Here is a 15,459-nt window from a genome sequence, read left to right on the forward strand (position 1 = left end):
ACCTTTAGAGTTCTTTGTATTACTTTTTATTGGCAATTTAAATGAAGATCTCCAAGTAATTGCCTGCGATGACTGTTACCGCGTTACTGGTACGGCACTATTTTATATACTACATTGGATGATAGTTTTAATACTAGTAGTAATCTGTCTAGAGAGAATACTAATCCAATGATTCATAACACAGTGCATTATAAGCGAGAAAATGTATTGGCACTTTCTTGGGTTTCTCTCTATATTGTGTAAAGTAGCTAAGGATTTAATTAAAACAATGAAACGGATTTTGACCGAAAGTCATACTTCTGTCACACACAATAGCTTATTATGTGTAAAATTTTATCAACTGGCGTGATCTAAAACCTCTATTGAGTCGCAAGTGCAGTTATATTCATCGAACACACCATTTAAAAGCTGATGTTAGAAAAATAGACGGTTACTTTTATATTGCAGTTTTCCATGATTGAGATCACTTATTATTGCACATTATTTCAGATTGGCGGAGCGGGTGGCGGGAATGTGAAGGCAGCCATCTTGTTTTCAAGAAAAAGAAAACTCTTGCGCCATCTTAATATTTAGCGGTTTCAAATCATAGTAAAAATGATTTAAGTATCACGAATCTGTAAAGCGGAACCCTAATAAATGTGCATTTTCATAAACTGACAGATCCTTCAAGATAATCTGGTCATACAGGCAGATAGAAGGGGGTTTTAGGGCGTTGGCAACCGTTCTGATAAGGTTGACAGATCTTAAGAGTGAGTAACATGAATGATTTCTATTATCATTGTAAAGACATTGTTTTACAAAAGATATAATGAAAGGTATGGATGTAAGTGTGATATTATAAGACAATGTCTCATTCATCACATTAGGAAAAATAAAATATTTACTTGTAATATAAATTAATTTAAAAAATATAGAGTCAAATAAAGTAAACATATGTTAATATTTTTATTTTCCAAGATAGTGATATAACTATTTTACATGTCCTACGCAACATCGCGCTTATTATGGGCCAGTAAGAGTCGCCATTTTGAAAGCGAGACGGCGTTATTTGAAGGGTAGAGCGTGATCCCGCTCTACCCTATAGGTTTGCGTCAACCGTTACAACTGACTGTATTTATAAATATTTATTTATTTACATAATAAATTGTCTAACCTTTTTGTAGTTGACGACATTGTGGCCGCGGTCGATGTGGTTGCCGCGTACTTTTTGCAAATGTAGCGATTTCTGGAAGTTGGTTAGAAATTAGAATAAAAAGATAAGATCATTTACGGAATACAAATAACATTAATTAAGCTAAAGTAGCACGATGTTATATTCATCTTAATAGTGAAATCTCGGGTTTTCAGAAAAAAAAACGCAACTAAAATAAGATACCTAAACGAAATTTCAGTCTACTTTAACTATCTCGTTCCCTAATAAATGTCTATGGACCCATTATTTTTTTACTCTACAAATCGTAAAGATTTACTCCTTACTGATGATATTAAAAACTATTAACACTAAAATGTTAAAAACTTATTTTTTATATAGCCTTATGTTCCTTTGGGCAATAACTCGTCTGACAAACGGCAATATATTTAAAACATATAAAAGCATGTTATTTTAAATTTTAACAGATATTATTTACTCGAAATACGTTTGACAAGCGAATTTTTATATCTATCGGGAGCAGAGCGATCAGATCAGAGGTATTATTCAGTGTATCTTGATGCAGCTGTATACCCGTGATGGCAGATAACATGGCAGATATCGCGGTGTACCTCCCAGATAACGTAGAGAATGTGAAGGTCAGATTACTTCTAGAATAGTGATAAGTGGTATTCTGAAGGTTGAGGGCAATTTCACCGGCATTGACCTTGTCAGACCAAAGGCTATTGTCGTTGGTATTGTCAGGTTGGTATGAGCATGCTTGCTGTGATACTCGCGGCAACGAGTGGCAAAGTGACTACACATAGCGTATAGATAGGAACCAAAAGGGAGGTCTAGTCTATTGTATCTCTATGCATAATGCACGCCTGCAGCGGTGGTTGTTTACACCTTGTGTTTGAACCAGTTTGTAAGGATTGAATTCCTGTTGGCGGCAAAAAATCGCAAAAAAACACTAAACTCTATCAATCAGAACCGACTATAAGGGACATTAGGGGAGGGATTTAGGATATGGTGCAACCACAATGCTCAAAAACAATGTGTTATAACCAGTTTTTAAGAATTCCCCGGTTACGCTGAAAACGTTGCTTTGCCTTTAATTTGGAGCCACGTATAACGGTGCTACATCGTGCAGTGAACGACGGATAATCAATAGGTACTCGTTAAAACATATTGTTACAAATATACCTATTTAAGAGGTTAGGGTTATTTTAAGTAATATTGCGTGATAGTAACATTACGTTTCAATAAATGCTTAGCAACAATTTTAAATAATACAAACTGCTTACCGCAATCACTGCATTTCTAGCAAAATTACAAACTAATATAATAATGAAACAAACTAACATCATCGGTACAGTAACCTTAGCCGCGCCACATACGCGGCAACAATGGGAAAAATTGAAAATTAATTATTATATTCAATCAAGCGAGAAATTGGATTATCAAACTTGTGTAAGGAAGTAATAATAAAGTCAATAATATATGTTAACCACGATGAAGTATATTTTTCTTATTGTTAGAACTCTTTGATTGTTAGAACAGAAGTCCTAACAATCAAAGAGTTCTCTCTTTACTACTCTTTACCTCTTCAACACTACACGACGCATGCTTTTACAGTTTGGGTATTTAAGACTCATAATTATGTTTAATTTCCCTTCTGACCTACCAGCTAGTAAAATCGTAGTAAGGAAATATTTCACTAGTTATAAAAATAGTAAAAAAGTCAAAAGATTCCCAGTCACCTAAGGTCGAAATCGTGAAAAAATAAAATAGAAATTATGTTACCTCTAAAAAGCGTGCTTTCTGCGTACTCAGCCAAACACTCCAGTATGTGATGTTTATTCTTGATTCGTTGGCACATTAATAACCTCCATTCCTTTTCCAAATACGCAAACTGTTATTGAATCCCTTAAAACAGAAGATTGAATTAACACCAAATCATTTATTCCTCCGGGCCTGCTAAAATTGATCGCTGGATTTTAGACTTCAAAAATTATACTAAAAGGTAAAAATTTGAAAAAAATAACCCCTAGGCGCGGATCCAGCCCTTCAGAGGCGGTTTTGGTCACAGCCACCCGAAAATTGGTAAAAGTACCGGTCGGATTTCGAACTAACTCTAGAATAATCATGACTTTATGAGTTTGATGACTTATTTCCTTTTTTGTGCATCAGGACTTTGGCCTTAGGGTCAGGTATGTGAAAGTATAATGTCACGGGTAAAGTAGGGTTATGGGCATGCCCACCGTGCCAACAACGGTAGATCCACGCCTGATACCACTGGTTAGTTTTGATTAAATAGGAAATGTTGGACTTGGAATTATTTTTTTTAAGGACAGGCAAATCTGGGTTTTGTCTACACAAGAAGTAGACATCACCCAGATTAGAGCCAGAGTAGTACATACTTCATTTGGTGACCTTCAAAAGGCCCTACTTAACTCTCTGACTTCTAGAGTACTAGCTTAAAAATGAAGAAATCTCGCAAAATATGCTAAGTTTACATTAATACCTACAATACGACACATGCCAAACAATAGATAACGATCAAAACTTGTTATCATTATCTCTTATCAACAGGATTCGTAAACAAGCATAATTTCGTTTGATCACAATCTTATCGATTGGATAACACATTAAAATGTACATCAATCATTTCTAATTAGATACGTGTAAAGTGTAAACATGATTTACATTAATTATAATAATTATCGCTGCATAGGTACCTACAGTCAAAATGCACCAATTTTTTGCATAAATATATATTCGCGATCAATTCACTCAATTATTGGTTATTTCATCCCACGCCACGATTGGACTTAAGTTTCTTAATTAATTAACCAATCCATCCGATTAATACTATTTTATAATATTATTACTATTTTTTTAACCTTCTCGCGGAATCATTTCTAGCTCCATTGAAATACATAATAATAATATTCCAGGAGTTTCACACAACGCCATCTAGTCTCAACCTAGTCATGTATTTCTAAATTTCTAAATATTAAAGAGATATTGCTACATGGACTTAATACTAAACGGCACCATATTAAAATAATACAACTAACTTACCCATTAAATTCTAGTAAGTCCATGCCCTGCACGTCAGCGACATCTGTTGACGTTTGTGAGACGAACTCACAGACTATATTTCTCTCTTTCACACTCCAGCTGAGCAACGTCACTCGCTGATCAATAGACGAAGACAACATATAGTTGCCGACCAAACATAAACCAGTTATCTGAGAACTATGGAAATTTGAGCTCTGCCAGCTATTTAGCATAATCATAGAGCCCAAGTAATCCTGATCAGGTATTTCTAGTAAAATTATATGGATGGAATTATCGTCACCTCCAGTAGCTACAAGCAGCTGGTTTTCAGGTAAGTTTGCTGTAGCTAAAGCATTTATCCCGGATTTGTTCGTCTTCGTTGAGAAGAATGGTTCGAAATTACAATTTATGACGTCAGAAATATCCCACATGGTGACGTCACCTCTAGTTGTGCAAGTTATTAATGTGGTTTTATTTAAAATTGTTATAATTTTGGTCTTTAGTATACAAGTATTGTGGTACTTAGATTCGTTAATTAATTCCAATTTCTTGCTTTTATTTTTGTAAGAAAACACCCTCAGATGTGAATCGGAGCAGCCAGCAAATATTACGAAATCATCTTTATATTTTAGCAAATCCAAGTCCATGATCCTCATTTCAGGATCAAAATCTATCGAGCAGTTCCTCCAAGTCTGATTACCTTTCCTCTCCTTATCAGTGCCCCTTATGAAATGATCGACTAACTCTTCTGATTTAACTCTTATTGTTCCATTTTCTTTAAGAATTTGTACATCTTTGATACATATTTGGGCTCTTCCCCCTGCTGACATAATTAAAAACCGATTGTCGTCTATAGCATGTGTTTTCAATGTTCGAATACTCGATAAATGTTTGAAAGCGACTTCGTCTTTAAAGTTCACTGCGTCGACACTAGATATTCTAAGCGTCGTATCTTCTCCACCAGAAATATATACAGCATCATCATTCAATTTTAATGCTTTCAAACAATTGATTTCTTTAGCATGTGATCCATGGACTAGATTTGTAGAAGTAATTTTACTAAGTTGAAATGTAGTTATATTTATGGCTGCATCTTTTAAATAAACGAATTTAATACATTCTTCGTATTTTTCATTTACTTTTTCAAAATATCTGACAGCATCCCAAGACCTGTGCCCGCCTCCACATGGAGTTTCTATCACTTTACAATTATCTTTAATATTATAAACTACAAATACTCTTTCTTGAAAACCACACACCAGATTTTGATCTTTGTCCAGAAACTTTTCGACCCATTCGAAAGCAAGGTCCTTTGCCGATAAACGCTTTATACCATCACCCTGTATAGTAAAGTACATGATAGTTCCATCTCTCCCTGTAGTGATGATGTCATTATTGACTATATTAATTGATGTGGGACCATACCTCCCATGCACTTTGCTAAAGCTTTTGACAGGATCTTTTTGTTCCTTAACAAAAATGTGAATATTTCCGCATCTGTCTCCCAATACGAAGTATTTGCTGCCAGAATCTATTGCAGAAGCAGTCAGCCATCTCTCTTTACAGAATGGTAACACAAATCTAGCAACAATTTCTACTGTTGCATTATTTGAAGCAAGTACTGAAACATTACCGTCATCAGAACAAAATACAAGGTGCCTGTTACCAGCCCAATGCATTGATAAAATTTTACCTAATTGTAATTTAGTATCAATAATATTTAAAATAAAAGCATCATCTTTACACTTTTCTAAAAACACATCTAGTTTGCCTGTCATATCTGCTATAGCAATCAGTTGCTTGCAAGATGATATTGATAACAGTTTATAAGTAGAATCATGATTCAATTTATGTGTACTCTTAACTTTACTAATAAAATCATAATAAACTAAAACATTTTCATCCATTACAAGCAGGTTTTTTCTGGCTGTAAATATAACTTTTTTTGGAGAGGCAACACCAACATCTATAATTTCATTATAACTATAGTCTGTGGCTATGGTTAAGGGATGTAAAATGACTCCACAGTCACCTCCACCAGTCACTAATGTAGTGTTATCACTGTCTACAGACCATATGCAACCGTTCTGGTGGGTTAGGGCTTTCTTTAATAATTTTCCTTCATAATCCCAGTAGCATATAGCTGAATCTTCTCCTACAGAGATGATTAGATCATTTGTGATACAGCTCCTCATGACTCTGGCTAAGTGTCCATAAACCTCATGCTTACAAACTATGTTGGTATCCTTCCAGTATTCTACAGTAGTGCCTGGATGTGTTGGTTCATTGTCTGGACCCCATATCCTTACAGATCTGTCGTCAGATGTTGTAACTATGATATTCCTTGATGGCTCACAGGAAATTGAGAATATTACACCCTGGAAAATATTAATCACCATTTAGATCAGGTTTGTAATCGAAGGTTCTTCATAGAACTTTACAGTTGGACTTATTGTAGGTTTCAAAGCTTTACTGGCCTAATACACCATGATAAAGCAATCATATTGACTCGTTTTTTATACTGTCTCTTGGCCAAAATTACATTAAAAACTGTGTAACAATACCTTATGACCCTTTAGATGATGTAATGGTCGCTCAGCCCCACACTTATGAATGATAACCTCAGAGAAGACAGTGCCAGCCATCACCAGCACATCTTCCTCCAACTTTAGCAGCAGCCCACTGTATAATATAGAGTTATCCTTGCTTGCATGCTGAGATGTGAGGGTACCTGCTTTTATGTCCCATTTCTGGAATTAGAGAATGTTGATTTAGTTTATTTACTTGATGATATTTGAAACAGTCATGTTTTCATTTGAAAAAATTCTGTTGGAGTGAATTTTGCTCGCAAGGTCATTTTTTAATATTGTTCAAGGTTTTTCTTTAAACAATTTTACAAATCAATATTGAGGTCATTCTGATAGCTTACTATTAAACTATATTTTTCCTATTACATTATTGAAAGTTAGGTGATTTAAGTGGCTATAAGAATCTTACCTGAACTACATTATGAGCTGTCAAGAGTGCTATCACATCTTTATTGATCCAAACAGCTGAATGCAGCCAGTCATCGCATACTACAGGTTCAAAGAGTCTACATAACAAGTCTGTACCTTCATTTGACTGCTCGGGATCAGACAAGGACACTACTGTGAACTGTTTTCCACCAAAAACAAAAATTTTGTCACCATATTGAGATGGCACAAAACCATATATTTTCTGCCCGTACAATCCAGATAAGCGTTGTAATAGCTTTGTAGATGTTTTATGGAACAAATTGACTGTGCTGCCAATGCCTGTAAAGCAGCAACACATTTACTTATTTTTGATATGCGAGAGAAATTATGAGTAAATATTTTGTAACCTATAAGCGTACCGGCAAGCACATAGTTCTTGTAAAACTTAACTGCAGTCACATCTGTACGTGTAAATACAGACATTTTTATTGATTTATTAGTCAGACTTGATTGTATTCCTTACAATTGAAATATTTTTGCCGAAAAAACAGTTCAAAACATGTGTGAACTCAAATTTACAATGACATTGACAAGTGAGAAATGACAACAAGACAGACCCATCCGTCCGGAATTTTAGAATGAGAAACCAGCATTGTAGATTTGTCTGTGTGTAAAAGAGAGACGCGATAGTTTATGCTTAGCTTTTGTTGTATTCTAAATACTTGTTATCACTTGTTAACAAACTGACATTTGGCGTAATCAAGGTATAGGGACGATCCGTTTTAGTTAGGTCGTCGAAAAAGAAGTTATTTTCACATGCTCTGAACCCTTTATTATTTTTAAGGATTCATAACGAATTAATAATAGTAAATAAAAGTTTGTTTCAACTTGTTAAATTATTGGGGCTCTAACTCTTAACAAAATCACAAAAACATCGATAAAATAAAAGAAATATAATTTATTCATAACAAAAATCCTTATGTACATTAATTCAATTATTTAGTTATTCACTCTGGTACCGGTCGATCGGGTATTTGTCTGGATACTTCTTCAAATGTTCCTCCATCTGTTTCATTTGTTTCCTGGAAGAAAAAATAAATATGTAGACCATAAGTGTATCCAAAACTCAATTTCTGTATTCATATTTCTCTTTCACCATTTATCTCCATGGGCGACAAGCAAAAAAATAAAAATATAGGTATTAGACGTAATTTAAAAACTACTTACTGAATCCTCGGAGGCATATCATAGTAGACATCTTCAAACATCTCCTTCCAGTGCGGCAGTTTTTTCTTCTCCGCTTCCTGCATAGTACGGACGACGGTGTCCCTTGATTCCTTAACCATGGCTTTCTCCTCTTCAGGGTTCCAAAGACCTGCGCAAATTTTTCCATTAGGCATATGAAACAAAGCTAAAAACTTTTTGGTAACCTAATTAAGCAAGATCCTTTTTTGTGTTATCCAGTCCTACCTTTGGCCTCCAAATAGAGTTTGAATTTTTGTAGGGGACTCTCATCTTTTGTCCATTTCTGTATTTCTTCTACCGATCTGTAAGCTGTACTGTCATCCGAGGTGGAATGATGTCCAACTCTAAAACAATGAATAAAGCATTCGTTTAGAAAACATGCAGTAAGCGGCAAGATGGCTTAGTATTGGTATTTTTTTTTTCAATAATTTTCTTAATAAACTTTAGAGCAAGTAATATTAACACTGTATTTTTGTCGGCATTTTGAAAGATAGTTCATTTTTGACAAATGACGTTTTACCTTCCGTAGTCTTAAACTTTTTAGAAAACCTTTTTGGTCGTATCAGTTTTTTTTGGTGGGGAAATTGAAGTCCTGTTACCTGTAAGACATGGCCTCAATGAGCACGGGCTTGTTGTTGGCTATGGCGTAGTCCCTCGCCTGCTGCACAGCGTTGTAGACGGCCAGAGTGTCGGTCCCGTCCACCCGCACGGTGCGGATGCCCAGCGCGGGCCCGCGGGCCGCGATACCGTCCCCGCGGTACTGCTCGCTGGTGGGTGTCGAGATCGCGTAGCCGTTGTTTCTACTGGAAACAGATTTTAAACCTGGTAAGTTTATAGGCAGAAATTGACTTTGGCTGTTGCACTTCAGCTCTGAAGTAAGTAATTCACCAGTCACGTCCAAATTTAGGTCATTTCCAATTTCTGTTACCGGCGAAAGAGCCTACCGTCGGAATTACACATTTTTAAACAGACAAACATTAAAACTTTTGGCCAAACTAACAGCATTATTCTTGTGAACTTACCAAAGTAACACGACGGGACAATCCAGCGTGGCCGCAAAGTTGAATGCGGAGAAGGCGTCTCCCTCTGACGCAGCGCCGTCTCCGAAGAAGCAAACCACGCAGCGGTCGTTGTTCGGCTGCCGCTTGAAGGCATAGGCCGCACCCACTGCCTGGGGCATCTGGGTTGCTGGGAAAAAAAGTTAAACGAATATGTTAAAACCTATAAAGGACGTTAAAGGCTTATATTATTGAACAGTATGCATCAATACCATTACCGTGGAACAGTACAACTCTGGCTGGGTGGTTCTTAGCTGTTTCCTTACCTAAAGGACTGGATATAGTAGCAAGGTTGCGATGCTTGTCTCCATAATGCACCGGCATCTGCCTGCCCTTGCCGGGGTCCTCATGGTTGCCGTAGCACTGGTTGATGAGCTCGGTGATCGTGACTCCTCGGTGCAGGAACACGCCGACCTCTCGGTACTGGCAGAAGATTAGGTCGCGGGGGCTCAGGGCTGCGGTAGTGCCCACGTGGATACCCTCCTCGCCGTAGTTCGTCATGTAGAACGATATTCGTCCTTGTCTGAAATTGACAACAAAAGGAGAAGTCAAGAACAGTTCAAGATTAAATGAATATATTGTTTCGTGGTACGTGCTAAGAGTTCTGCAATAAAAATCTAGCGGTAATTCATTCATGTGTACATTCGTGTTCAAACATTGAAACCTTAGCTTAGTAGTTAGTAGCATTTCCTGCAAAGAGGGAAATAAGGAAATTTAAAAAAATTGACTCACCTTTGCGACTCGTACAAAATCTTATCCAATTGATTGATCTGTACCATCGTTTTGTACATTTTCTTCAGTTCCTCGGTATCGATACGCGGCTCCTCCCTAATATCGAGCACGTTGCCATTGTTGTCCATCACTCGATAAATAGGAATGGGATCGTAGCTCGATTCGTTCAGGAATTTCATTTCCGTCACGTAGGGAGCCTTAGCGCCCGGGAACTCTGCATATTTTGTGTTGTTTTGGGCAACTTCGGGTCGTGTATGCGTAGATAAAAGCTATAATATAATAGTATAAAAGTTAAGTACTTAAACAATTCCGAAAGTGAAAAAAAAACAGAGGCTTAAAAATTCTGTTTGTTAAGCATTCATCGACTAAGAGGTATCCTGGCGAAATGTTCGGTATTAAAGGCCTTTGGACGGGAAGTTGATGGTTTAGAAATATGTTGACTATTTGAATGTTGGTAAACCGATTAAGTTCCGGTTAGTAAGGCACTGCCTTCGCATAGACAGTAGAAGAGGCGGGGTTGTTTTACACCGCGCACCCTGAGACCGACATCACCCCACCCCTTAAATTCGGTGCGGTGTGAAATGAAGCCATTAGTGTTGTACCTGAGGGGAGGAGGGGTTGTTCAAAAGACCACTACCCAAATAATAAAGCATTACCGGAAATAGTTGCAATAGCTATGTATGATATGTATGCAACGGGATCGGGAACCGAACCCACTGTGTCACGACAATATGTATGCAAAAAATGGGTAGTAACTCAACCAACATTGATAATTAAATCACTTCTTATTTTTCTATCAAATCACTCCACAATGATGTAATTTATAACAGACTTATCGCGATGACAAAAGGTTCAATATTGAATGACACTCGTGTTGATAAAATCCAAAACACGATTATCAAGTTAATCACTGTTGACAACTTGGCCGAAACTTTGATTTAAGTCACTTATTTTCAAAACTAAATAACACGAAATTCACATTAAATCTTTAACATAGCATTTATTTAAAGTAGAATAATAAAACTTAAGCAATTAAATTATGCACGAACCCTGATTGCGTTACGAAGTGCGTTAAGCCGCAAAACACATGCTCCAGTCTTGAGCGCCATTTTGTCACTGACGTAGTTCATTAAATAAAATTAAAACTATATCGCTGTTAAGGCATTAGCAATTGTGATAAGGCATTCAGCCTGACACAAGCGCACTGTTACGTATCTACATCGCATATTTTTAACAGTTGGGGCAACTACTTGCTTCTCAATAAACATATTGTGACGACATGCTTAAGCTGTAGGGTCGTAAGGTCATCTTCGTTTAGAGGAAAAATAACCGGTTATGTTAGAGTAATGTCGTGTAGAACTATTATGAAATAGTAAATAAAGAAGAATAATAATAATGAAGGCTGTATTTGCCCCGATGCATTACAGAAACGGCCAAGTACCTATGTGAAAAGATAAACAATTTGAAAGAACAAATAATTTGTTAAGCATTTTAATTACAGTATCTCATAAGCAATGGTTAACTTTCCATGCATACAGAAATATAAAGTTAATTACAGTTACTTAAATAAATTATACTTTTTCAATATTTAAGTGGGTTAAATATGAACGGGTGTTATCCGTTCCCCGCGATGTAGATTAAGCGCCTTTGTAGAATCTCTACCAAAAATAATTACTTTTGCGATAAGATAAGGCTGTTGTTAAGGTAGATATTAACCGTTTATAGTCATACAATTGTTTAAAATATTTAATTAAATGTAAGTAAGTCAGTCATCCAGATGAAACATTCGAAACCTTTGGCCAGATTATTCATTGGCAAGCGAGCCAGTGAATGATCTGTTCACTTTTCACGCAGACACCAAAAGGAGTGTATAATATTATGTGCATTATGATTTACGTCGCTTCAGAAGTTGCACACAGTTGCGCAATTATGGGTATATAAGGGATATGATAACGGTACTGGATTTTATTTATTGCCTCGCCCTCATCGATATAGGTAGTCGCGTCAAAGCTGACCGACCTTTATATTTTTTTGGAATTCAACCTATACCTGGGTCCTAAAATAATTACGGCGTTATTATTCCAAGCTTTACGCATGCCAAATTTTAGAAATGTACTTATTGTATATATTGGTAAGTAAATATGATTAAAAAACCAGAGCTGCTTTGGCTAAGCTGTACACAGGTAAGCTGCTTGCCGTTAATAGGAAGATTACCCTGATAGTTGGGAAAGCACACGCCACACACATAATTTAAACTCTGTTTTCGCGCCCTCAGTTATTGTCTAGATAAATTAATAGATACTAGATATAGGTTCGCAAGTGTAACACTAGGTGACCATAAAAACGGGAGGATAGTTTAAGGATACTTTTGCCATTTTCATATTACTGGCAACATTATTTTTCACGCGTTTACATTTTGGCAATAATCTGCATGAAACGTCAAACGTGTTACCGAATATAACCCTACCAAAGAAAATGGGTTTATATTTTCATACGTAATACTCTTGGCTTCGTTACTTTACAAACTTATAGCATACTACTTAGTTGTCAGTAATAAATAAATGGCTGTGGAGGTTAGTGACCGTCTATCGATAATATTTGTGTTATAGCTTAATTACGACAATGCCTTACTGGTACTATGACAAGAAGGATCTGCAGAACACGCCGTCGTTCCGCGATGGTATCAGTACGGACACGGAGAACCGGTATAGGAAGGAAGGCGCGAGGTTCATCATCGACACTGGCTCCAAAATGGACCTAGGTTATAACACAGTGGCTACAGGCGTTGTTTACTTTCATCGTTTCTACATGTTTCACTCGTTCAGAACATTCCCGAGGTATATCACCGCTTGTTGCTGCCTGTTCCTCGCAGGCAAAGTTGAGGAGACGCCAAAGAAATGTAAAGATATTATAAAAGTAGCGAAGTCCCTGTTGACGGAGCAGAAGTTCGCGAGTTTCGGTGAGGATCCCAAAGAGGAGGTCATGACGCTGGAGCGAATCCTGCTGCAGACCATCAAGTTCGACCTGCAAGTGGAGCACCCTTACGGCTACCTGCTGAAGTACGCCAAGTGCCTGAAGGGCGACAAACCCAAGCTACAGAAGATGGTCCAGATGGCGTGGACATTCGTTAATGACAGGTTAGTTCAGGAACCGACTAGTTGTATCTCTAAATTAACAATTGCTTATCAATATTGTTGCCTCATAAGCATTCCTAGTATTGTCAAAGGTGTGATTCATTGCCTACTGTATTAAATTAAGTTCTAAAGCAAGCATGTTTATAAAAAAGTTCATTGTAATTATAATAACAAAAATATATTAGATTATATTGGGGTTATTTAAAACCATTGATTCAATGGCAGTTAGTCATTTGTTGTGTAGTCAATGCCTATTGAGTTCTAGTCATGGGTAAAGTGTAAACTCACAAAATAATATGCAGGGAATTCCCAAAAAAATAATAATTTAACCTGTATATTTTGTGATAACCAAGGAAATAATCACTATATTAATGATGGTTTTTTGCATTCATCACATATAATAAATGTATGTGGGATGTGTCGCTTTACCTGGCTGTTGAACATATTTTCCAACTAAAACTTGACTAAAGATTTGTCTCACGCTTAGCAGACTCCAATCAGCATGCTGTTGACACTAGTATTAAAATTAAATTTGTCTTACAAGTATTCTCACTGATCACTAAACTATTGCAAATGTATTGTGCAATTTATTATCTCAATCAGAAACCTACAGATTTTGTTCTGATCCAGTCTCAAGTAATCTTTAGCCTATTGCCACCTCTGCTAACTTAACATTAATTCATGCATTATAATTTACTCCTGTTTTCATCCTTAGGCCTATGTTTTTTTGTCATGGTGCTAATTCTCTGATTTGCATAAATCTTGATTTTGGTATTTAAGCTCACACTTTTCTTTTTTTTTCAGTTTATGCACAACTTTGTGCTTACAATGGGAGCCAGAAGTTATAGCAGTAGCGTTAATGTTCCTAGCAGGAAAACTTAGTAAATTTGAAGTATTAGACTGGAACGGAAGGATTCCTAAACACACAGCCTGGTGGGACATGTTTGTAGAGGATATCACAATGGAGCTACTTGAAGACATATGTCATCAGGTAAGTTGTAGTAATTTATAACATAGAATAGGTCTTACTTTATAATGTGAACTGTAAGGTTTCAAATATTTATCATCCTCAGCGTTGATTGTGATGGATTTGTTTCAGGTGTTGGACCTGTACTCCCCACAGCCGCAGTCGTCGGGCGGTGACTCCCCGACGGGGCCCCCTCCCGCGAAGGTGCCAAAAAACGACAAGAAGCCTCTCTCCGTTACACCGCCCACTTCCGCATCTCCTGTCGCCGCGGCCGCCGCTAAGGCGGTGGTGACGCCCAACAAGAACGGCGCGGAGCTGAAGTTCGAGCCGCCGAAGCTGGAGCCGCTGCGCTACACGTACCCCGCGTACCCGGGGCTGGCGCCGCCCTACGCGGGCCCGTACGCCGCGCCGCCGCCGGGGCTGGCGCCGCGCCTGGCGCCGCCGCCGCTGCTGTACGCGGAGCCGCGCTTCCCGCCCGTCAACGTGCCGCCGCCCAACTACTTCCCCCCGCTGCCGGGCCGCGGCCCGCCGCCGCCCGGGCCCCCGCCGCGCCCCTACTACCCGCCAACGTGATCTTAATAGTGTAAGCAATATAGGTTATTGTATAATTTTTTACTCAAATATAATGATAGACTGTACTTATGTGTTTCATTGACAGGTATTTCTTTGGTAAGCAGAACATCTGCTTAAAACTTAAATTTTTGGGACCATTTAAATTAATGACACGAAATAAAAAATATTAAACGTTTCTTAGTTTTTTTATTGTCAGTTTTTCACGAAATTCAGAATACGACGCCCACCGGAGACAAGAAAATGTTTCCGAAGGGGTCCTATTCCCAAAGTATCAATACTGGAATTACAAAGTTACTGTAGTAAAAAAAAATTTTTTTAGTCATAAATACATCACAAAAGAACACGATTAACACTGTAAAAACATTAGTGACTAAAAAAATGTAAAACATACTCGTTTCGAATATTTTGTGCATACAAATATAGAGGAGGCGTCTCTCGCTACGCTAGTTATAATAATATGGAGTTGCCGTTGGACTAGACAGGTACAAATACAGACAGGTATGAACACATTACTGCACCAACTGTACACGGAATGTGTCGGCGCTCAAATGGAGGGAATACACTCAAACTTTAATCAGAGTTACATTCTTACAACTCA

At 37.5% G+C, this 15,459-nt stretch overlaps 3 protein-coding genes across 3 annotated transcripts; 1 reads left to right on the top strand and 2 right to left on the bottom strand.

The window, feature by feature from the left end:
• Positions 1-1,147: 1,147 nt before the first annotated feature.
• LOC113500277 (WD repeat-containing protein 6) lies at positions 1,148-8,022 on the bottom strand. Its single transcript, XM_026880998.1, has 6 exons — positions 7,572-8,022; positions 7,193-7,491; positions 6,760-6,945; positions 4,217-6,573; positions 2,936-3,058; positions 1,148-1,225 (listed from the first exon to the last, which is right to left on the bottom strand). The coding sequence occupies exons 1-5, from the start codon at positions 7,633-7,635 to the stop codon at positions 2,989-2,991; spliced, it is 2,976 nt and encodes a 991-aa protein (XP_026736799.1). The 5' UTR covers positions 7,636-8,022; the 3' UTR covers positions 1,148-1,225; positions 2,936-2,988.
• A 68-nt stretch (positions 8,023-8,090) lies between these two features.
• Positions 8,091-11,342, bottom strand: LOC113500278 (2-oxoisovalerate dehydrogenase subunit alpha, mitochondrial). Its single transcript, XM_026880999.1, has 8 exons — positions 11,237-11,342; positions 10,188-10,456; positions 9,722-9,978; positions 9,420-9,585; positions 8,997-9,200; positions 8,623-8,741; positions 8,380-8,527; positions 8,091-8,234 (listed from the first exon to the last, which is right to left on the bottom strand). Exons 1-8 carry the CDS (start codon positions 11,315-11,317, stop codon positions 8,156-8,158), a joined length of 1,323 nt encoding a protein of 440 aa, XP_026736800.1. The 5' UTR covers positions 11,318-11,342; the 3' UTR covers positions 8,091-8,155.
• Positions 11,343-12,666: 1,324 nt separating this feature from the next.
• On the top strand, positions 12,667-14,926 carry LOC113500279 (cyclin-K). Its single transcript, XM_026881000.1, has 3 exons — positions 12,667-13,324; positions 14,126-14,312; positions 14,421-14,926. The coding sequence occupies exons 1-3, from the start codon at positions 12,810-12,812 to the stop codon at positions 14,859-14,861; spliced, it is 1,143 nt and encodes a 380-aa protein (XP_026736801.1). The 5' UTR covers positions 12,667-12,809; the 3' UTR covers positions 14,862-14,926.
• Positions 14,927-15,459: the final 533 nt, after the last annotated feature.

Source organism: Trichoplusia ni, chromosome 13 (genome assembly GCF_003590095.1).
Source record: "Trichoplusia ni isolate ovarian cell line Hi5 chromosome 13, tn1, whole genome shotgun sequence".
Classification (NCBI taxonomy): domain Eukaryota; kingdom Metazoa; phylum Arthropoda; class Insecta; order Lepidoptera; family Noctuidae; genus Trichoplusia; species Trichoplusia ni.

Excerpts from the sequence above, each read along its gene's own strand:
- LOC113500279 (XM_026881000.1), top strand. The coding sequence starts at position 12,810 with ATGCCTTACTGGTACTATGACAAGAAGGATCTGCAGAACACGCCGTCG. Across the intron at positions 13,325-14,125 it reads TGGACATTCGTTAATGACAG|TTTATGCACAACTTTGTGCT; the intron begins GTTAGTTCAGGA and ends TTTTTTTTTCAG. Across the intron at positions 14,313-14,420 it reads TTGAAGACATATGTCATCAG|GTGTTGGACCTGTACTCCCC; the intron begins GTAAGTTGTAGT and ends GATTTGTTTCAG.
- LOC113500278 (XM_026880999.1), bottom strand. The coding sequence starts at position 11,317 with ATGAACTACGTCAGTGACAAAATGGCGCTCAAGACTGGAGCATGTGTT. Across the intron at positions 9,586-9,721 it reads TACTATATCCAGTCCTTTAG|CAACCCAGATGCCCCAGGCA; the intron begins GTAAGGAAACAG and ends TTTTTTTCCCAG. Across the intron at positions 9,201-9,419 it reads TGTCCCGTCGTGTTACTTTG|TAGAAACAACGGCTACGCGA; the intron begins GTAAGTTCACAA and ends ATCTGTTTCCAG.
- LOC113500277 (XM_026880998.1), bottom strand. The coding sequence starts at position 7,635 with ATGTCTGTATTTACACGTACAGATGTGACTGCAGTTAAGTTTTACAAG. Across the intron at positions 6,946-7,192 it reads CAGCTCATAATGTAGTTCAG|AAATGGGACATAAAAGCAGG; the intron begins GTAAGATTCTTA and ends CTCTAATTCCAG. Across the intron at positions 6,574-6,759 it reads ATCATCTAAAGGGTCATAAG|GGTGTAATATTCTCAATTTC; the intron begins GTATTGTTACAC and ends AATATTTTCCAG.